General features: G+C 39.6%; 1 protein-coding gene across 1 annotated transcript in view; it reads right to left on the bottom strand.

Annotated features, from left to right (window-relative positions):
- Positions 1–22,743, bottom strand: part of LOC101854274 — a 78,075-nt gene that overhangs the window by 51,082 nt on the left and 4,250 nt on the right. Inside the window, exons 2-11 of the mRNA XM_035971776.1 lie at positions 17,167–17,310; positions 16,444–16,658; positions 15,347–15,551; positions 14,367–14,539; positions 13,580–13,657; positions 9,422–9,580; positions 8,297–8,428; positions 6,815–7,041; positions 4,040–4,134; positions 619–785 (exon numbers count right to left, since the gene is read on the bottom strand). Coding sequence (XP_035827669.1) covers positions 619–785; positions 4,040–4,134; positions 6,815–7,041; positions 8,297–8,428; positions 9,422–9,580; positions 13,580–13,657; positions 14,367–14,539; positions 15,347–15,551; positions 16,444–16,658; positions 17,167–17,272 — 1,557 coding nt within the window. The 5' untranslated portion in view covers positions 17,273–17,310. The remainder of the gene's footprint in view (positions 1–618; positions 786–4,039; positions 4,135–6,814; positions 7,042–8,296; positions 8,429–9,421; positions 9,581–13,579; positions 13,658–14,366; positions 14,540–15,346; positions 15,552–16,443; positions 16,659–17,166; positions 17,311–22,743) is intronic.

The raw sequence follows: 22,743 nt of genomic DNA, 5'->3' as shown, positions 1-22,743 counted from the left end.
GTATTACTTCCTTTCTTCTCATGCAATATATATTTATGCGCACACACACACACACACACACACACACACATAGACTATTTTCATTCAGACATAGGCACAGAAAAACTATAATAAAAATAGCGCTAAAAGTTTCTGAAGACCTGTTTGTAACAAGACCTTTTACTTTTAAAATTCTCATCACAATTAAATATTTTAAAAAATAGTTCACTTGGCCTGTTATGAAACACTCCAATACTTTTATCTTAAAAAATACAACTTGTTTTCATGTTCATTCCATTCATTGTACCTGTTAAGGTGTCAACTACATTAACTTAGCATGAGAAGGGCAAAAAAATATCTTTGTATTTGGGCCATTTCCGTTTGCAGTGCACAACACTTTTTGGGACTTTAGCTACATTTTAAGTCTTTAGCCTAACCATCACCATCATCTCACCCCCCCCCCCCCAATTAAAAATTTAAAAAAAACCCAATAATAATAATACACACACATACGTGTGGGTATAATAAGCATGAAAATGTGATGGATCAGGCAACTACAGCCATGTACTAAGGCAACCCCCCGACCAATTTTGATGTGCCAACTGGCCCTCCTAAAAGTATTCATCTTCACATTTTTACCTCCAGCTGTTCTTTTTGAGTGTAACCCTTTGTGGCTTTCCCTGCTGAAGCTTGGCCGATGAAGGGCATGACCTTGACAAGCGGAGCATGCTGCCCTAGGATGTCCGCTATCTCCTGCACGCTGTCTCGAAACTGGCTGAAGATCATCACTCGGGTCTCCAGGCCCCCTGAAAAAAAATTATCTATCATCTTTACTGGCTTCAACACGCCTTCTGATCATGTTTCTTATTTATCTATGGGTCTTAATAAATACTCACCCAGTTAATATTCATTTCATCTGGACCCCAGAAATAACCCAGACAACTGATACCAAAACAGACACATGCACGAAAATGGAAAATAATCATCTCTTAACACATTCTACCCACGCAGCGCGAACGGCGTCCCGAGGGGAAAAGGGATGGCTTCTTACCGTTGCCGATCATCGTCCCATGGGGGTAAAGTGTCAAATGGGATATAAACCCTGTTAACACTCCATCATATTTTGGGGAAAATCTAAAGAAACTGGGTGGTAAACATCACCAATTGGCGAAATGAGGCGGCAAAGTGTTAAGGAACAACATAACAATCAAAACAGCAACACACCTGACCCAAGTCCAACAATTACATTTCGTCTCACCACCATGTGGCATAAGAGGACAGGAAAAGTCAAATGAATTAAGTTAAGGAAATATCTTCCTGGTGTAAACCTTTTGTTTAAATATGAGGTGTGCTGACAAAATGAGTTACTTCCCGCAATCCACAAATGGAGATATTGGATGAAAATCAACACAGGGATCAAATTTTTATTTTCAATTGATGTCAATTTCTTCAAGTAAAAGAAACCTTTTATTATTTCAAACTTGTAAATCCTACAAATTTAACCTATAAATTAAACATATCATTTTATCAGCACGTCTCACAAATGTACAATACATTTATGGACTCAATTTCAAATACAGACGATATTTTGTAACCCTATTTATTACTGGTTAACATGGTATTAAATCCCACATGGATAAAGGGCATGTTTGTTTGTTTTAGTAGAGATTTTACGGCGCTCGCAACTGCATAAGGTCATATGAGCGCCAGAAGATTAGAAAGACGTGTTACAAGAGAGTAACAAACATAAAAAAAGAAGGGGAGATAAGGACGATAAGGGGAGATAAGGACGATAGATGTTTGATAGGAAAGAAGAAGCAAACCACACCAGAGCACCCGCCAACCAACCACAATAATGGGCATGTCACAAAGGCGGACAGCAAAAGAAGACAATCAAACCTCACATGTTAGACTATCCCCCACATTTAGCGATGCGAGAAGTGAACTTCTTCCTACGCCAGGCAACTATATACAGTAGTCTCCGCCGAAGATCTCGGGTTCTCGGGAGCAAGGAAATGCGGGATCTTAGGCGAACCGGGATCTTAACCGACGAACCCAAGGAAGAATCTATGGTGACCCATGTTAAGGCTCACAATCTGTAAAATGGTCTCCCTCCACTCTAAAATGAACTGCCGTGACCCCTTGGTGGGTTTATGACGTGGCGAGCAAAGAGTGATTAACCTTAATGGCCTATCACAGTGCATAGCGGCATGAGGCGTGCCATTTTCACTTATTATCCTATCATGAGTCTCAATATCTACGCTTATCCAGTTGCCCTCCCCTTTACCTGTCGACAATTTATAGCTTTCCATCTCTGACCGAGTTCCCTCCACCCCTAGTATAAGAACGTATAGCCCCATCCCCCCCCCCCCAAACCGCCTTTGTCGTTACACACCATTACGTTGTGAACACACCAATTAAAATTCAGTCTAGAATTTTGTGAACACACCAATTAAAATTCAGTCTGTCTCGTAAATACGAGAGTAGAGACAACTTTGCTACAATGGTCAGGGAAGAGTTCACAGTTCAATGTGATATCTCCTGGAGCGAACGTGTAGGTCCTACCCACCCAGCGAGTGATATAAGTTTAGGAGGAGAGTTTAGGTGTGAGTGCGATGTGTGGGGAAAACAAACGCGTTGGTCAGTTCACACCCTGGTGTGATCCCGTCTGGGGCAAACATTGTATCGCTCCATTGAGTTTTACAACGTGTATGTGATCACATTCACGATAGTGGCTGGTCTTTGACGCGATGGACAGTTTATTGATCTCAACTTTTCACTTTTGGTTTATCGGCTGTGCCGGCCTGGGTTTTTGTTCCGCAAATTATGATCTGAAATGAGGGATCTTAGCCGAATGTAGACCTTCAGAGTGAATCAGAGCGGGATCTTAGGGGTGACTTTTGTAGAGTAAAAATTATGTTTTCTTAAAACAGCAGGATCTTAAGCCAACCGGGATCGTAAGCGGTGGGATCTTAGGCGAAGACTACTGTACACCACTGCATGGCACTGAGCTGAAGGGGGGATGCCACACACCCCTGGATTGAAAACAAAAACGACAATGACAACAACAACAAAAACAAATCTTATGACAATTCAATTCCTCACGATTATGGAAAGTTTTGAAGTGATTTAGCACATTGCAAAGCAAGCAACATATCACTGCGCACCAAAATTCGACTCTTTATTTCCAATGTCAAGTCTGTGCTTCTCTAGGGCTGCGAAACTTAGAAGACAACAAAGACAGTGCTGAATAAAGTCCGGACTTTCATCACCAGATGTATGAGGAGTACCCTAAGAATTAAGTGGCAGGATAGAATAAGAAATGAAGAGCTGTGGGAAGGGACAAGACAAAAGGATATAGAAGAAGAAATAAGACAAAGAAAGTGGCGATGGATGGGACACACCTTAAGAAAGCCCAGCGGAAACATCACAAGACAGTCACTGCAGTGGAACCCACAGGGAGCACGAGGCAGGTATAGGCCACGGGAAATATGGAGGAGATGTGTGGAAAGGGACATGAGAGAGGTGAAGCTCATTTGGAACGAGGCAGGAAGGATGGCCCTGGACAGAGACAAATGGAAGGAGCTTGTATGTGGCCTATACCCTGCCAGGGGTGAAAGGCATTGATGATGAGGATGATGATGATGATAATGATGATGATGATGATGACTTATAGTGAACACTTTGTTGCTGTGGCGTCATCACTCATTTATTTTTTTCTCAAATACTATGTTCCTGATGAAGCCTTATTGGCGAAACGTTGAACTGTGAAAAAAATATATTTTTGGAAATACAACAAGGTCTTAACTGTTTTAATACCTTCTTTATACAATGATGATGATGATGATGATGATTTAGCAAAACCTCTTCCAGCCTCTGCATCAAAAAACAATGACAGCTATAACAACAACACATTCTATGCTGATTCAATTCCTCGCTGTTATAGAAAGTCTTGAAGTGATCAAGTACAACCAATTCCACTCTCTCCAGCAACAACAATAATGGCAAAAACCACAGCAACAACAACAACAACACATTCTATGAAGATTCAATTCCTCACGCTTATGGAATGTCTTGAAGTGATCGAGCACAACCTCTTCCAGCCTCTGCATTTTGGGGTGACCAACGACCATCTTGGCATCTCCTGCTGAAGTCCTGGCACACAGACAGATAAGACAGGGGTTTCACAAATACTGTTTGTAACACATAGGCAGATCAAACCATGGTATGGAAAATGTTACTTGTGACACACAGACAGATTACACAGAGCCTTAAAAGATCTTATTTGTGACACGTTGACAGATCAGACAGTGGTATAAAAATACAATTTGTGAGGCGTGCTGACAAAATGAGTTACTTCTCTCGCACTTCACTAATGGAGATTTCGGCAGAAAATCAATAACAGCGTAAATTTGTAGACTCTCAACTGATATCATTTTCTTCAAGGTTACCATGTCTTTTATTATTTCCAACTAATAAATTGTAAAAACTCAGCCTATCAATTCAACACATCTATTTCTACAGGACTAAAATAGGAGAAGCAACTCATTTTCTTGGCACGTCTCACATTTTTCAAACATACACAGATAAGAAAAAGATCTAAAACATACTATTGTAACTCACAGATATAAGACAAAAGTTTAAGAAATACTATTTGTCAAACACAGAAACACGGACAAAGCTGTTCATTGTTGATTACTTGGTTGATTGAAAAATACAATGGGTAATAAATATTTAACACATCATAGAGAACAAAGAAAGGATATATTTCTTTAGCTGCCATTTCATTATCATGACAGAAACTAAGAGAAAGCCTTTGACTTGATTGTAAACATTTGTGAAGCGAGCTGATAAAATGAGTTACTTCTCGAATTCGAGCCCTACGGAAATAGATACATCACATTTATAAGTGAAGTTTTCAAAATTTATAAGTATGAAATAATAAAAGGCATGTTATACTTAAAGAATATGGAATCAATTGAAAATCTACAAATTAGACACTAGTCTCGATTTTTGGCCAATATTTCCATTTAGGGATTGCGAAAAGTCATTCATTTTGTCAGCATGCCTCACATTTTATGTCTCTATTAACACAATTTAGACCTCATAGAGGGAGGAAGAGAGTTACCAAACTATAATGAAATCATAAAACTAAACAACCACATACTTCTTAACTCTTTAAACCCCATCGGACGATGGGAGCATCCGACACTAGTGAGAACTGTTTCGTTTCATTTAGGGCTAGTTTTTTCTTGCTTTTCGGAACTATTCCTGAACCAAGTTTTAAAGTAATGACTAAACCTCTGTTTTCGCCATTCAGAAGTTGGGGGCAAGCTTTTGGGAATATAACGAGACATAGTGCACCAGGTTTAGGTGACTGTAGAAAAAACTCCAGGAAACGGTGGAAAAAACTCAGGGTTTAAAGAGTTGAGAACCCTAGAACAGAAATGTATTAAATAACTACAAATAGTTTTTAATAAATCAATTAACAACAACTGGTGGAAACAGTTACAGTTTTCAAGGACAAGGACAATGGACACATTAAAAGGATGTTGAGGGAGAAGACAACCAGTAAGTTTCCTCCAAACACAAATACAACTAGGAAACTATCACTCACTTTGTTTTGGTAAGAGTTTTGAGGCACTTGCAATACAATAAGGTCATAAAAGTGCTGAAGATTAGAGATGTTACAAGAGAGGTAAAAAAAAAAGTAAAGCTGGTTCCGAATCCGATCTGGACATTGGGAATTGCCTTGTTAGTGAGACAACTTCCTGGGCTTTCGGCATATTGTGGTAGGGTGGCCAGTAACAAACACAAAAATGAAGGAGGGGAGATAAGGACAATACAGTAGTCTCCGCCTAAATGCACGGTGCTCGGGAGGGCTCCTTAGCGTGTGTTTATACGGAGCGTGCGTTTACATGAACCTTTGCAAAGGGAGGAAGGGACGCAGTCATCTCATTGCCTTGATATTCTAGTGACCTCCCTTTGGGGTGGGGGTCACTTTGGGCCGATGTGACAACACGTGACTGTTTTGTAAAAGATTCCCTGACTGCGGTTAAGAATGCAAAGGTGTTGAATGGGTGTGTGTGTGTGGGGGGGGCGGCAGAAAGACAGACTCGATGTAATGAATGCACCAAACAATGTCGGGAACCAATAGCCTAAAAAGAAATTGTTCGTGATAGTCATAGAGACGACGGCCCGGCCACGTAGCTTCAAACACCAGTCAGAAACCTTCTCTCAAAGAGATGCATTTCCAGTGACCAATCAAATAACGTTTCAATCCCCCAACATATCACCAACCTGGAAAGTTGTGTGTGAAAATGCTGTTCATCGCTCTCTTTGTTCGGCGTAAGGGGCAGTCTCGCAAAATATCCGGCTTTCTAGGCTTGTCTTAAGCAAGCTATGCAGATCGTACAGTAGTTGTAGTGAAATTTCCCTTAGTCAAGCTTTACCTGTCAGCGTGTTTCGCAGGTTGGAGCGTGCGTTCAGGGGGAGTGACCGTGCGTTTGTACGTCTAAATTATATAGTTTTAAAAAACTTCAGAGGACGAAAGTGTGCGTTTGAGCGGAGCGTGCTTTTGTATGGCGTGCGTTTAGGCGGAGGCTACTGTAGATATTTAACAGGAAAGAAAGAGCAAGCCGCACCAGAGCATCCGCCAACCACACAGTTGTCCCTCACTGAATTTCATCTATAAACTAAAAGATGAGGTAGCACAAACAAAGAAAAAAAGAGACATACTGCTACATAAGGAATAAAAAGTTTGAACACTCTGTACTTCCGGTACCCAAGAAACTTCTCGAAGAAAAACAAATCTCACAACTTGTCCTGGACTCACCCTGGTCCAGGTGCTGCGAACTTGTCCCTCAACTGCTCCATGATGGCGTTGAAATCTGCATTGCGCTGGAGCTCGGTGCGTGTTTTCCCATAGCCCTTTTTGCCAGAGATGACACTCAACAGATAGTTGTACAAGGAGCGTAGTCCATGCTGCTGTAGCAAATCAAAGCCGTGGTACAGGCTTATGGCCAGGGCAAAGTCCGCCTCTATGTTCCCTGCCTGGGTTTTCTGTGGGAATGTGTGGATAGTGTATGAGCTTTGGGTTTCCAAAAACAGATTTTCAGCTATGGTACTGCATCACAATTAAGTCATATAAATACCAAAGATTAGAGGTGTTACAAGAGAGTAACAAACACACACAAAAAAAGAAGAGAGAGAGATGAGGACTATATATGTTTGATAGGCAAGAAGGAGCATACTACACAAGAGCACCCAACAACCACACACTACTCAAGACAGAAACACAACACAGGCATACTCTCTCATATTTTATACAAATGATCTAGAACAAAATTAGAATTGGAAAAGGATACGCACGCAGTGTAAGCCTTACAGTCCCAGAAAGAAAGAAAGAGAATGAGAGGGTAAATTATAATCCAAGAAACAAATGCCATGGGACAGGAACATAAAGAGGCACATGCCCCCTCATAGCTAAAAAAAAATATGAACGAACAGCATAAACCCTCTCTCATATTCCAAGACAGAAATGGAATGAGCAGTACAGCCTCTTACATTTCAGAACAGAAATAGGATGTGGCACCGAAACTCGACATCCTCATATTCCAACACAGAAACGGGAAGAGTAAGATACCTCCCTTATAACCTAAGACAAAAAATAGGATGGAAAGTAAGTGTCTTCGCGATCAAAAGCAGAACTAAAGTGGATAGTGTAACCCCTCATAACCTAAGACAAAAATGGGGATAGTAGCTTACACTTTCGTGACACAAGACAAAAATGGAAAGGAGAGAAAGGGTGAGCCAGTCAGAGACATGCCCTTGCAACATGGTACCCAAGAAAAATCTAGAAAAATGCCCAAAGTAAGACAGACCCAGCCTGGGCCAGTGGCTCTAAGATAGAAGCTCTCATTCGATTTGGAAACACTCTGACTGATCACTGCATTTGTGAAGAATGTCTGGTGTCACAATTTGAAAACCATAGAGGAAGAATAATCTAATGCTGCATACAATTCTTCCACATCTCTAGTTACTATCACCAGACACAATTTCCTACAACAAACTTTTCGCATCAGCACTTATATGACCTAAATTGTGTTGCAAGTGCTGTAAAACTTACTAAAACTAAAACTTATAACAAGGTAAATGGCCACAATTCTCGCATTTTCAGTTCCATTTGTGTCAATTGCCTACAGAATGAATGAACTTTGCAGTGAGACCATAAATTACCTGTAAATTTTGAGGTAGACTATATAATCTAAGCTGAAAACATAACAAATGTGTACAATCCATTTTGTGGGTGTTTTACCGATAATCTTCCAGGTGGATTCTGCCTGAATTCATCCCGTGCTTTCAGAATAAGAAACTTGGACAATTTCGTTGCTTCTCTGTTGTAGATGACCCGGATTTGTATCAATCGCTTCACTACCATTGTCATCACCTGTAACATAGTCATAGCGGCCTTCATGCGAGAGAACTAAGAAACCAAGTATAACATATAAGCTGAAGTCAAGGTGAAGCATATAGGCATAAAGCAGGACATACACCCAAAGGTATAGCTTGAGTGTAACACCCATTTCAACCCAAGAGAGTTATTTAACCCTCAAAGAGTCCAATACAATGTTCTCTGGTGTCAAAGCTAATTTAAAGTTTTTGAGTAAGGATAAGAACATAAAGAATAGCAATAGAAGTCAGCAAATGAGGTACTGATGACCAGCTGACTTGACACTTGGAGCATATATGCTGCTTTAAAACAGAACAATCTTTAAGATCTTATTATTAAATGTCCTTTCACTAATGAATGTTTCAGGCTTAGTAAGCAGTATAATGTACATTACTACAGACAACCAAGATTTTTAGGGAGAGATTCATTTTCAATAATTTCATTTTCATTTTTTGTTCAGTAGCATAGCAATCCTTTCTCTGATTAACAGAATGCAAATAAGCAGCGCCAATGACTGAAAAAAGAATAGAACAAGGGGGCCCAGGAAAAGAAACAGAGAGAATAATCAACCTGTTTTTTACAACTTGAAGTATGTTTATAAATATGAAGTGTGAAAAAAAGCTGAAGAACACCATTATTGATGTTCTTGTTGTTACTGAATTTGTTCTGGTTATTTTTGATCCAGCACTTAGATACTTTCATCCTTCTATCTATATCATGAAGTCATTTCTGCAGATTTCTTCAACAACATTATTACTAACTGGATGAAGATCAATTTGTTAGGATGAGGAAAAGGACAGACAAAACCCTGGGTGGTTGGCAGGTGCTCTAGTGTGGTTAGCTCCTTCTTTCCTGTCAAACATCTATGGCCCTGATCTCTCCTTTTTTTGTGTGTTTGTTACTCTCTTGTAACACTTCTAATCTTTAGCACTAATATGACCTTAGTATTGCAGGTGCCATAAAACTTTCACTAAAACAAAAAGACAAGACCTGAATATACTGCAGTCTGATGGCCGACAACTCCTGCCCCAGTGGCACCACCACCTTCTCTATCTTCCTCTCATGGGTGTAGGGTTTGATGTCGAAAGAGTCCTCAGACCGGAGTTCGATGTGGCTGATCAGTAAGTTGTTCATCATTTGCTGGACAGCCTGATCAGATAGACATGGTATGGTATGGTGGGGTAGGCATGGAAAAATAAGGTAGGATATGGCGTGGCGTGGAATGATATGATAAGCCTGGCATGGAATATTGTATGGCATTGTACAATAGAGAAATATAATATACTAGCCGGGTACACGTTCAATGAACGGACTTAAAAGAATTGTCGATCATCAAGTCATTGTGGAAACAGTGCGCACAGCTTGTGAACGGAAGCCTCACTTGTTCACAATGGCGTCTGAGAAGACGGAACTTCCAAAGATTAGATCTAAACGAAACTAATGAAAACTGAAAATTAAACTACAGTGACTTCAGACTCCTCAATAAAAATGTGCACCCTTTAAATGTTTCTGACCCACCGTTATTTTTTTCAACTTCGAAAGTGTAGTGGTTCGGAAGTTTTAGGTGGCCAAAGTGATGAACTTTCACAAATATAATATAGAGAGTTTCATGTGCTTTACACTTGTTTGTTTATTTAAGTAAAAAGATCACATCGATGCATCAAAGGTAATTTATAGCAGGGAAAAAGTAAGACAGACAAACAAAAACACAAGAGGGAAAGGAAATAAGTGGGGCCTACCAGTGGCACCCTCCAACCACCTGTTTGATTATAACTTGTTCACTTCCGTCTGTCCGCAGTTAAAACAGACTAAAAACAAATCACTGTTTTATCTTCATAGATAAAAAAAAGCCTATTAATGAAGGCCACTACAAACTAAGGTTCCGAATTGTTTTATTTTACATTAGACTAAAGTGGATCAAATAATAATGGGGAATTCATTGCACATACCGAAAAAATTAAGAAATTGACCAATTTTCATTGACACCACACTTAAATGCACGACTATAAAATGCATTTAAACACATGCGGTAAGTACTTTTTGAGACACACGTCCAGACAGTCTTGGGGAGGAATTTACAAGCTTACAACGAAAGAGGGGGGCAAGGTGGTGTCGCTGTCTCAAAATGGGCAATTTATAGGCTTTGTTTCTGTAAAACATCTATTGTAGTGATCCTCTGAATCCACCCAAAGAGTGGTGTTTGATACAGGGCCCAAATAAACTTTTGCAACTGAATAGATTTAAAAAAAAAAAAAAAATTTTGTTTGGTTACTGGCCTATAGGAGCGCCATGCAAAGTTAAATGTGCATTGGTAAATTAATAAATGACTTACAATTTCTTTAACAAGGTGCGACAAAAGTGAACAAAACTAATGAAAACACCCCTCTCAATACAGTATGATTACGATGAGGAAGACACTCCAGATCAACATACATCTCTGATATGATCAAGCCAGAAGGTGAAAAGTTATGAGAATTCTGATAACAACACAGGTTTTCATAAAAAGAAAAAGGCTTTTTAAAACCATAACAAAACAGAATTTAAAGTCATAGACAAAGCTATTAAGAAAGTAATCAAATAACTCGAGAGAGACATGGACTGGGCTTAAGACCATAGTGGGCTACAAAAATAAACCAACAAACATATGTGTTGACAACGAAGAGTATGCAAATAAACTAAATGCCTTTTTCTCCCGTTTTGACAAAGGCAGTCCGTGTGACTCGCCATGTGTGAACACCGACACAAAAGAAAATAATCCTGTTGTTGTTGAAGAACGTGAGGTTAGATGTGTGTTTGGACGTTTGAATGTGAGAAAGGCGTGTGGTCCAGACGGTGTGCAACCCAAAATTCTGAAAATGTGTTCAGCACAACTTAGTTTTATTTACACCTATATTATCAACCAGTCGTTGTTGACACATGCTATTCCTTCTATTTGGAAATGTTCTGAAATCGTCCCCCTTCCAAAGAAAGAAAAAATTACTGAAATGAATGACCTGTGGCCAATAGCCTTAACATCGGTAGTTATAAAATGTCTAGAAAAAATTGTGCTAAAAAGACTACGAACGTACATAGAACCCATCCAGGACCCTCTACAATTTGCATATCGTCATGGGAGAAGTGTGGAAGACGCCATTTTACTATTTCTTGACAACATATATAGACACTTAGACAAGCCTAAAACATACTGTAGGATCCTGTTTGTTGATTTTTTGTCAGCCTTTAATACTATCCAGCCAGCTATCCTTTTAAAGAAATTAGAAAACATAGGTGTTAACGTCAATTTAATATCATGGATAGGCAATTTTCTTCCCAACCGAACCCAGTATGTAAAATTAAAACATTCTTCATCGACATACATCACAACAAATACAGGGGCCCCTCAAGGATGTGTTTTGTCACCAGTTTTATTCACACTATACACGAACGATTGCCAAATAAACAACAGTAACATCAAGTTGATAAAATTTGCAGATGATTCAACTATAATTGGGCTAATTCAGGCTGACCATAACGAAACCGCTTACCGGAATTTTGCACTTAATTTTCTGAATGGTGTGAAAATCATAAGCTGCTTTTAAATGTGAAAAAAAACAAAAGAACTTGTCGTTGATTTTAGAATAAAGAAACTGCCCTTGCAGCCACTCAAAATGAAATGTGAAAACATCGAGCAAGTGTCAAACTATAAGTATTTGGGTGTTACAATAGACAACAAACTCAACTGGCGTGTCCACACTTCTCTCCTGCAAAAAAAAAGTGAACAAAAGACTATTTTTTCTAAGACAGCTAAAGTATTTTAAAGTTGATAAAACATTGATGTCCATGTTCTACCATTCAACCAGAGAAAGTATGATCAATTTTTGTATAACAGCATGGGCCGGGAACACAAGACAACAAGATAAAGAAAAATTAAATCGACTAATACGGAAAGCATGTAAAATTTCAACATCTTCATTCCCCTACTTGGATGAATTGTACATAACAGCTTGCACTAAGAAAATTAATTCCATCTTTTTAGACAACAAACATCCCTTGTTCCCTCAAATAAAAACATCAGTCAGAAGTAAAAGACCCATGCTTCTGATCTGTAACAAAGAAAGATACAGAAGGTCATTTTTACCATCATCTATCAAAATGCTTCCATCTTAACCATCTTGTTTAGTGTACTTACGACTTTAGAGCATGCATCAAAATAACATTGAGTGTGTATCTAGCTTACGATTATTATTGTTTATATTGCTGCTCATTTATATTATGCATGTGATTGTAAGCCTACTTGTGTGTGCATGTGTGTGCACGTGTGTACATGTGTGTTTGTGTGTGTGTGTGAGTGTGTGTGTGTGTGTGTGTGTACTCGTGGTGGAACACCAAACCAATGTGCCAGGATCTGGACAATAAAGATGTATCTTATCTTATCTTAGGTTCAAGAATGCTCTTTAGATTACTAAAAACCAGTGTCTCCCTCATCACAGTCCAGAAAATATCTCTCTTAAAAAGTATTTTGATATACAATGTTAAACAGGAGGCCAACCATTAGCAAAAAACATTAACTCTTGAATCTTTCTCCTTATTAGATCAGTTTCTAATTAATTTTAGTTTCAAATGAAGTCTTCGCTTGAATATTTATTTTGAACATCATACTGTGTGCACGTCTCACAACAAAAAGACCCAGTAATAACTTCTCACACACTCAGGAAGCCAGCCCACAACGTGACAAGACAAAGCCTTAGTTGGAACCTCCAGGAGAAGAGAAAGAGAGGGAGACTGAGATCCCTGAAGGAGTAAGATCTGGAGGCAGATCTCAGGAATATGGGACTAAAGCTGGATGGAGGTGAAGAAGAGAGACATGAAAATGTAAATACTATTACTTTTATGTAATATAAACTTTCATCTCAAGATTGAGATTTTTACTGTGAAATTTTAAAAATTTAATCTGATCATTGACCAAAACCAAGCCCTCCGGAGAACTGTTGTGAATGCAACCAACTTGCGTTTCCCGCGTTCACATCACCTTCTGCAGTTGCCAGCGCCGTTAAACTCTTTCTAAATTAAACTAAAGGAGAGCTCTTTTGGAGGCCTTTTCTCAATATCAGGGTAAATAGAGGCAAATGAAATGATTGACTTCTACAGTCTTAAAAAGAACCCACTCACCTTGAGATCACTGCCTGGAGTTGCACTGAGGGCCAAAATTCTGAATTTGTTGGTTTCCTTCACAAGTTCCCTCACAACCTGCAGATCATAGTCAAACTAATCAGAACCACCTCTTTTTGTATGATGAAAAATGTGCATAGAGAAAAAATGTATTCGTCATTAAAAAATTTTTTTTTTACAGAAATAAATCTCATACCACTTGCAAACAGATAATGAGTAAATCTTGCAGAATCTGATCCTTAATTTCCAGCCTTTTTTCTCTCACTGAATTTTTTGGACCGTGAAAGGTTCCTTTACAAACTGTAGATCATACTCACACTAAACAAAAACCACCTCTTTTACACCATGAGAAATTTGCACAGAGAACAAATTAATGTCATATCTTTAAAGAAACAAATCTCATACCATTGTCAATTGCAAACACATAACTAGTAAAACATGCGCAGAAACATGTGGTCAAGGAATCAGAAAATGCAAGTAGACTAAGTATGTCAAGCAATCTCAATGATCACTGCTTGAGACGTAAGACCACTCTGGTTGGCCTGGATAATAAAAGGGGCAGAACATCCAAAAGTTCAATAATAGTGTGTTTGTCACTGTATGAGCCATGTCATATTTCGTATAAAATATATCATTATATTATGTACACATACATAGCAATATATGTTGGAGGCATGGTTTCAGATAATCCATCAAAATGTCATAAAATCGTCTTTTCATTTCATCTTTTCTTTCCCCCTGTAAAAAACCCAGGGGCCCACTGAGACCAAAGCATTATTTAACTCACCTGACAGTAGGCGTGGTTCCCTGTGGCTTTGTGAGCCTCATCCACCACGAGACATTTGACAGTGTGCGCATCACATGACCGACTGGACAGGTCATTAGTCAGAACCTGAGGGGTCAAAAAGATGACACGTTTCTCTCTCCATGCTCGCTGCCTCAGCACGGGAGACATAGTGCCTGTTGGAAAAAATGTACAGAAAGATTTGCGGGTCAGCAAATATTTGAAATGTCAGGATTTGCTCAGCAAACACACCTAGGAATGAAAAATGTTCTATACAAAGAATATGATACCAAGAGCTTCATCCAATGGCAGAAAAGAAAAGGCATTTCCAGTTTATTTTGTGACATAATCAATAACAGCAAACAGTGGCCACTTATCACCAAAAAAAAGAACTACTACAAATCTACAATTTTTCAACAAATTGCAATTCAAAACTGCATTATCAAGCATGAGAAGAAAAGCATTCGTTGTTAAATGGGATTCATGTCCCAAAGTTTCGAGCTTTGAAATTAATAAATTTTAAACTTTTGATTCCACAATCATGGGAAACAATAACAACAGCACACCAATATGGATGATGTTCTTGTCTAACATGTGCCAAAATGCAAAGCTGTTTCATTTCTTTACTTCTCGGCATGGATTAATCTCGGATCCTCACTGAGTTGGTTTGCCTTTCTTCCACATTCATCAGGCAAAACGTGTCAAGGAAAACTTTATCTGACAAAACTAGGATCTTGATCCCACTAACCTTGAGGTCAGAAGCGAGAAAAAACCTGATTTAAAAGGATCGGAAGTTATCCACCAACCATGCTTTTACGAACCAGAAACAAGCCAAGCACTTTGGCATAAGAATAAGAGGCAAACATGTTACCACTAGCCAGCAAAAATCTGAACAGATACAGAAGCACTAGTGTGAATATTGAGATTGCATTCCTCCAATCTGCAAGTGTACACATTTTAAGCTTATCTTTGGAAACATTTACCTGTCATTTCTATTGTATCCTCTTTCGGGATCCCCATGATGTTGTAGCAAGCATTGACTTGTTGGGCAACCAGAGGTTTGGTTGGTGCCATGAAGATCACCTTGCTTTGAGGGAACCACCGATACATATTGTACATTAGTACAGCTGCGATGAAAGTCTTCCCCAAGCCAGTTGGCAAAACAACCAGGGTGTTCTTGTACAGGGCCTTCACGGGAAATTAAAATTGAAAATATTTTAAAAAGAAGAATGCAAAATGTCAGAAGATGAGAAAGTTCAATTTTGCAGTGAAAGAGTTAAGGCAGACCACACACAATTTTCCTTAGGAGATCTATTCACTCTACATATCTGACAAGACTACACAAAATATGTCAGCAAATGCGTGTGAAAATATATGTATTTGTCACAACATGGTGGAATCAGGCGCTCGTCAATTTTTGGGCATGTGGAGTTATTGGTATTATCTGAAAGCTTATTCATTTGCCTTGCTTTCAACCAAAAAAATACCCATCTATCTTAAATAAAAGTCGAGATATTTGCGATTAAAGAAGGTGGGGTCACCTGTTTTCAGTGATCAAATTAGCAAGGATTGGTAACTTAAATAGCTTCAATAGTCCTTGAAACCTGAAAAATTACATATTTTATGCCTTCAATCCCATTTTCAGTAAAATTCATATATATGGACATAAAAGGTGTTGACCCCAAATACTAAAATTCAATAAAAATTGGAAAACTGGCGGGAAAATGTCTATTTCTTCCATTTAATTATTTTGACGACCGCCTGATTTCACCACGATGCCTCACATATTTAATACATTTTTTAAAATAATCATTATTCAATTCAAAATTAAAACTATATGTGTGCATACTATAACAAAACAAATAATCAAAACAAAATAGAAGGCATGCAACTAGGCAGGGAGAACTGAGGAAATAAAATGGAAAAATAAATCAACAGCTGGCATTTCACCATCAAAAAAAATTATTAAAAAAAACAACTAATTTTGAAAAAATAATCCAACAAAATTTGTTGGTACATAATATGTTTTATATAACTTAAAGAAGTGTCATTGGGTTTTATTTCAAGAACAGGTTTATACCTTTTGTATAATATTGAACTGATAATCCCTGACAGGGTAATTTGTCGGATAAATCCACAAACTCCCAGCTTCCATGTCAAATTCCGGACAAACATCATCACTGCTCATGGCCGCTGACACTCCCTCATTACCATTGAGACCCAGGGATATGTTCGCTGCATCCTCTTCATTCATCTCTTCGTCAAAGTCGATGCCTTCCACTATCTCAGTGTATTCTGAATGTGAAAAGAAAATGCATATAATATGCATCAAGAAAGTATTGATTAAGGTTGTCTACAATTCCGGTGGTAATGAGTACAGATATCAGCTGCTCACATAACAGTGGAGAAAATTCTGGGAAGAGAGAGCTAAGCTGATGTTTAGATTTCGAAAAAAAAGTCTTCCTTTTGTAAAAAGTATATTTTTTCTCTCCCTTTTACTGCATTCAAACAAAGAAACACTTAAGTTGTACACATACTGAAATCACCTAATTGTGAACAAAATAGATATATATAGATATATAGTGTGTGTGTATCCCAGTGCATGTATGTAAGTGTCAATCATGTGTCTGTTATTTGCTCCCTTGCTTGACAGTACTTTTGAACATCATAGTTTTAGAATATGATATACCCTTCTAGAAAAACAAAAAACAAAACCAAAAAAAAACACAGAAATACTTTGAACTATAGTAAAATGAAAAAGGCAATTAGCAATTAGTTGCAATGAAAATTATTATACTGTCACCTTTGTCCTTATAACACAGAGCAGAGAGTTCTTCTGCTTGAAGCAAAATATCTTCATCCTCTTCCTCACCAAATCCAGCATCACTGCAAGCTGGTGACCGCAACATGGTTTTACTATATAATTCTAGTAACTGGGCTCACTCAACTGTGGATGAGAATGAAATGATCAGATGAAGAGGGTCAATTTGAGAGTGAAGAATTAGCATGATCCTGAAATCTTTTGATCTCTTTTATGAACCTGCTATACTATATATATTGTCATATCAAGGTTGAGACCATCTCACCTCACATGTGTTATGAAAATACAAGACAGTTCTCTAAATCTTGATCTAATTATTAGACAAATAATGAAAGGGCAAAATTCGACTGAATTCAGTTGTGACACTCAATAACAAACGCATTTCTTTTTCAAGGCCATAGTTGAAACATCAGATGTGTACAGCTGAACACCAGGTCATATCATTTTTAGTGCAGAATGCACTGATAAACAGTTTCGATTGGAGAGGCTGATACTGATGGATCTAGAAAGCTATTGTGACATTTACCTTTTCTGTAGGATTCAAGAAGTTTTGAACAAATCAAGCGATAATACATGCGGCAGTCACCAGTTGAAGAAATTTATAGTAAGAAAATGGCTGCGTTCACTGTTAAAGGTAAATCTTGTGCCTGTGATCGTGACAGTTTGCAGAAATCTTATTGTTTTCTATAAAAGGAGTACAAAAACAATATTGCATCACACAGTCGGTAAAATGCTCAGGTTCTGGCACAGGCTCTTGTCACATTTGAAACAACAAGGAAGGGGTCTCTTCGTGGTGTGCACTCACAAAAACAGCTGTTTATAAATCGACTAGACATCTGACCAATCTAAAAATGGGCATCCAGTATTGAGCACTGATAAGATTAGTAAAAGCCCAGATCTATGACATGAGTCATGAGGTATCATTGGGTGAAACTAACAAATAATATTTAGGATCAAACCAGCACACAAGCAGATTAGTAGTTAAAATTGGTGGGGAGAGAAAGTCCGGTCGCCAGTTGACTAGATCTCACCAGAGACAATGTACGTGAACATACACTGTCTCTCTTCTCACCGTGGTGTGCACGCGTGTGTGTGTGTGCGCGCTTGCTTGTGTGTGTAGACTGTAGTGCATGTGTATGTGTGTGTGTACTTGCTTGTGTGTGTGTATGTGTGGGTGTTCGCACGCGCTTGTGTGTGTGTGTGTGTGTGTGTGTACAACTTTGAGGAGAAGGTAAATTTATGGAACGAGAATTGCTGAGTGTTTATAAAAGATAACGCAAATTAATAGAACAAAAAAACAAAGACTGCGACATCTAGTCAACAGTTACTGGCCTGGGAAACCCAAGAATCTTGGGCTTGGAGGAAACCTCGGAAGACGACAAAAATAGATGGCAGAAATACGTCATCTATATTTGGGCTAATCACAGAGATGTGCTAGGTGCTCGCTGTAGCTTGATGTGTGTGTGTAAGTGTAAGTAACATTAAGTGTAGGCCTCCTAGACTAGTTAACACTACTAGATCTAAAAAAGATTCTAGATCTACTAGATCTAGTTTACTACTTTCACGAACACTACACAAATGAACTAGATCTACAACTGGATCTAGATTTAGAATCCACAATACATTTACATTACATTGATATTCACATTATCCTGGATTTAAAAAGTCTAGGCCCTATTCACATGCCTATTGATACATCAGATAACTCATAAGACTTCACTACAGTCCATGTCCTCTCTGGTGGATCACTACCTTGTAGTGGTTAGAGAGCTTGTGTGCCTCAGTGACCCCATGAGCTACGCTGGCAGGAGCTAATGCTCCTGGAAGGGCCACCAATGCCAGACAGGTTGATGGGTAGAGGTCAGACAAAGCGTGATCCACCGGCCCTCCAGGTATCGGAGATTCAGCTCAGGGCTAACAACCCAGACTGGTAAAAATCATATGTTACGGAAACAGCAGCAAAGGGAAACCATATTTCTGTGTGTAATGGACCTTCAGAGTCTCTTGAGACTCGTATGAATGCTGGAAGTGAAAGCCGGAAGGAAACTCTTCGCAGGAGGATGGAGGACCTGAACACCGCAAAGACAAAAGTTATTATAGGACAGTGGAATGTAAGGACAATGTACGAAACTGGTAAGTTGGCACAAGTAACGGCAGAGATGAGGAGATATGGATTGCAAGTTCCAGGCATATGTGAAAGTCATGGGACAGGACCTGGCAGGCTGAGAACAGCAACTGGAGAAACACCGATCTATTCTGGCAGAGAAGACAACAAACATAGGGAACGTGTAGCTATCACCCTTAAAAAGGGACTTGAGAAATGTCTCATGGAATGGAAACCAATCAACAGCAGAATGATGACACTGAGACTGAAGGGAAAGAACACCAACACAAGCATCATCCAATGTTACGCCCCTGACGACAGTGAAGATGAAAGCAAGGACTGACTGTTTTTAAGAACAGTTTTAGTTTTAGTAAAGAGTTTTACGGCACTTGCAACACAATAAGGTCATATAAGTGCCGAAGATTAGAGGTGTTACAAGAGAGTAACAACAAACGTAAAAAAGAAGGAGGAGAGATAAGGACGATAGATGTTTAAGAGGAAAGAAGGAGCAAACCACACCAAAGCACCCACCAACCAACCACAAGCAAGGGACAGCTGCAGAGGGAATTGACAAGTAAAGTATACCTCGTTACGACCTTATTGTTGTAATGGGCAATCTAAATGCTAAAGTAGGAGAGGACAATACCAACTATGAGAGAACGATGGGACAACATGGTACTGGTACAAGAAATGAGAACGGTGAAAGACTAGTGGACTTCTGCGCATTGAACAACTTGGTGATAGGAGGAACCCTCTTCCCACACCGTACAATCCGCAAACTGAACTGGAATTCCCCAAATGGCCGGGACAAGAACCAGACTGACCACCTTATGATAGGAGGAATGTGGAGGCGTTCCCTACAGAATGTGGAAGTCAGAAGAGGAGCAAATGTCGGCAGCGATCACCATCTAGTGACGGCAAGGATAAAACTCAAGCTGAAGAAAACATTCACCAGGGAGGCGACAAGGACACGTTTTAATGTTCAAAGGCTCAGGGATGGCCATGTGAGATCTGCCTTCCGATTAGAACTAAAGAACCGATTTCACCCCCAATTCAGACGAAGTCAATACCCAATGTAAGCATATTGAGGCCAACACAGAGAGCAGTAAGATATGTTTTGGTGTCAAGAAAAAGAATACAAGCAAAGAATAGATACAGCAAGGAACATGGAATACTATTGAAGAACGGAGAGAAATCAAGAAAAGACAGCTTGCAGCTAAGTCGATATGGCTACAAGAGAAGTACGCAGAGGATTACAAAGAAGCTTGCCAGAAAGTTAAGAGACTGGTCAAGAAGGACAAAAAAGAGAAGCCATGGAAAAGGAGGCAGAGCTGCTAAAGGCAACAAAGGCAACATATATACAAGATCACAGGAATAATATGTGGCAAGTACCACGGAGGAATGAGTGGACCAATCAAGGACAAGACTGGCAAGCTGCTGACAAGCAAGAAAGAACAGGAAGCACGCTGGACAGAACACTTCAGGGAAGTCCTAAACCAACCTTCACCTGAGGACACCCCAGATATGTACAGGAAGCTACCTTGGATCAGGATATATCAGCTCTGACCCACCACAGAGACACGAGATTTTAAAAGCTGTTAAGAGCTTGAAATCAGGAAAATATCCAAGAATGGACAACCTGAATGCTGAATTGTTTAAAGTAGACCCAGAACTGACTGCCACCATTCTTCAGCCACTATTCAAAACCATCTGGGAGGGAGAGCAGATTCCTGAGGACTGGAGCACTGGAGTCATTGCTAAGGTACCAAAGAAAGGAGCTCTTGGAGACTGCAACAACTGGAGAGGTATCACATTGTTATCAGTGCCCAGCAAGATCTTGGCCAAGATTATTATTAATCGGATGTCGGATGCCGTTGACAGCTGCTTAAGAAAAGAACAGGCAGGATTCCGAAAAGAAAAAAGATGCACAGATCAGATATTTGCCCTCCGCAATATAATAGAACAGTGCACGGAATGGCAGAGACAACTTAATGTAAACTTCGTTGATTTTGAAAAGGCTTTCGATAGTGTGCAAAGGGAAAGTCTTTGGTGCATTCTACGTTCTTATGGAATCCCTTGCAGGATCGTAGAGGTTATCAAGAGCTTCTACCAAAATTTCAAGTGCATCATTGGAAATGCTACTATTGCTTTTGAGGTAAAGAAAGGAGTTAGACAAGGATGCATCATGTCAGCAATTCGGTTCAACCTGGCCGTTGACTGGGTCATGAGGAAAACAATGGAGGCATAAGGTGTACCCTCTTCTCCACCCTTGAGGACCTTGATTTTGCCAATGACCTTGCACTTCTCTCCCATACCAACCAGTACATGCAGGAAAAAACAAACCGACTCCACAAATAGATTGGGTTAGGAATAAGCCAGAAGTGAGGACACTGAACGTAGGCTCCCCAACGCTGGTTAGAGTGAACAACGCAGACCTGCCTATAATAACAGACAAATTTACCTACCTAGGCAGCATAATTAAAACAGACGGAGACACAAAGGAAGACATCATGAACAGACTCGGCAAGCAAGATCTATACACAAAAGCATGATCAACATCTGGAAGTCAGGACAGTTCTGTATACAGACCAAGTTAAAGCTGTACAGCTGTGTACTATCCACCCTCCTATATGGATCTGAATGCTGGAGGATGACAGACCAATATCGGGCCAAGCTATGTTCTTTCCATACAACCAGCTTACGCCAAATCCTCCGAATCTTTTGGCCCAACAAAATTTCCAACGCAGATCTTTTACGGAAATGTAGGCAAGAGGACATGTCCACCATAATAACAAGGAGAAGATGGAGATGGATTGGGCATGTTCTGAGAAGAGAACCAGACTCTATTGTAAGGACTGCACTCCACTGGACACCCGAAGGACATCGCAAGAGGGGCAGACCCAAAATGACCTGGAGACGCACAGTAGAGTCTGAAATGAAGTCCTGGAACCATTCGTGAGGGACGTTGACCAAGATGGCCCAAAACATACAGAGCTGGAGATCCTTTGCTGCTGCCCTAAACGCCAGATAGCGTAATGGGTAGTAAGAAGACAGTCCATGCCGGCTTTAGGCACGTCATCGGGAGAAAGCATAAGCATGCTTTTATCATGCCGAAGCGTGCTTGAGTGCGAAGTAGACCTTGTCATAACCAAGACATTTTTATGTAAAAAAATGTCCTGAGTTATTTCCTTTTGTTCGTAAGTAGTGGTCACCCAAGAGTGTGAGCTGTCATTTTTACTCGCCATAGTACAGTCGAACCTGCCCTGACGGCCACCTGTACAAACGGCCACTTTCCATTCCCCCCTTGCGTTTTTTCTAATTTACCTGTGTAAAACGGGCACCTGTCCAACGCGGCCACCATGTTTCAACACACAACCCCTATCACACGTATTAGACGGCCACCTTAGTGACTCCATTACATTTTGTCATAAATCAAGCATTGGCCCCTGGCGTTG

The sequence above is a fragment of the Aplysia californica genome, unplaced genomic scaffold (genome assembly GCF_000002075.1).
Source record: "Aplysia californica isolate F4 #8 unplaced genomic scaffold, AplCal3.0 scaffold00502, whole genome shotgun sequence".
Classification (NCBI taxonomy): Eukaryota; Metazoa; Mollusca; class Gastropoda; order Aplysiida; family Aplysiidae; genus Aplysia; species Aplysia californica.
Note: the sequence above shows the minus strand (reverse complement) of the source record. Positions and strands in the feature narration are given on the sequence as shown.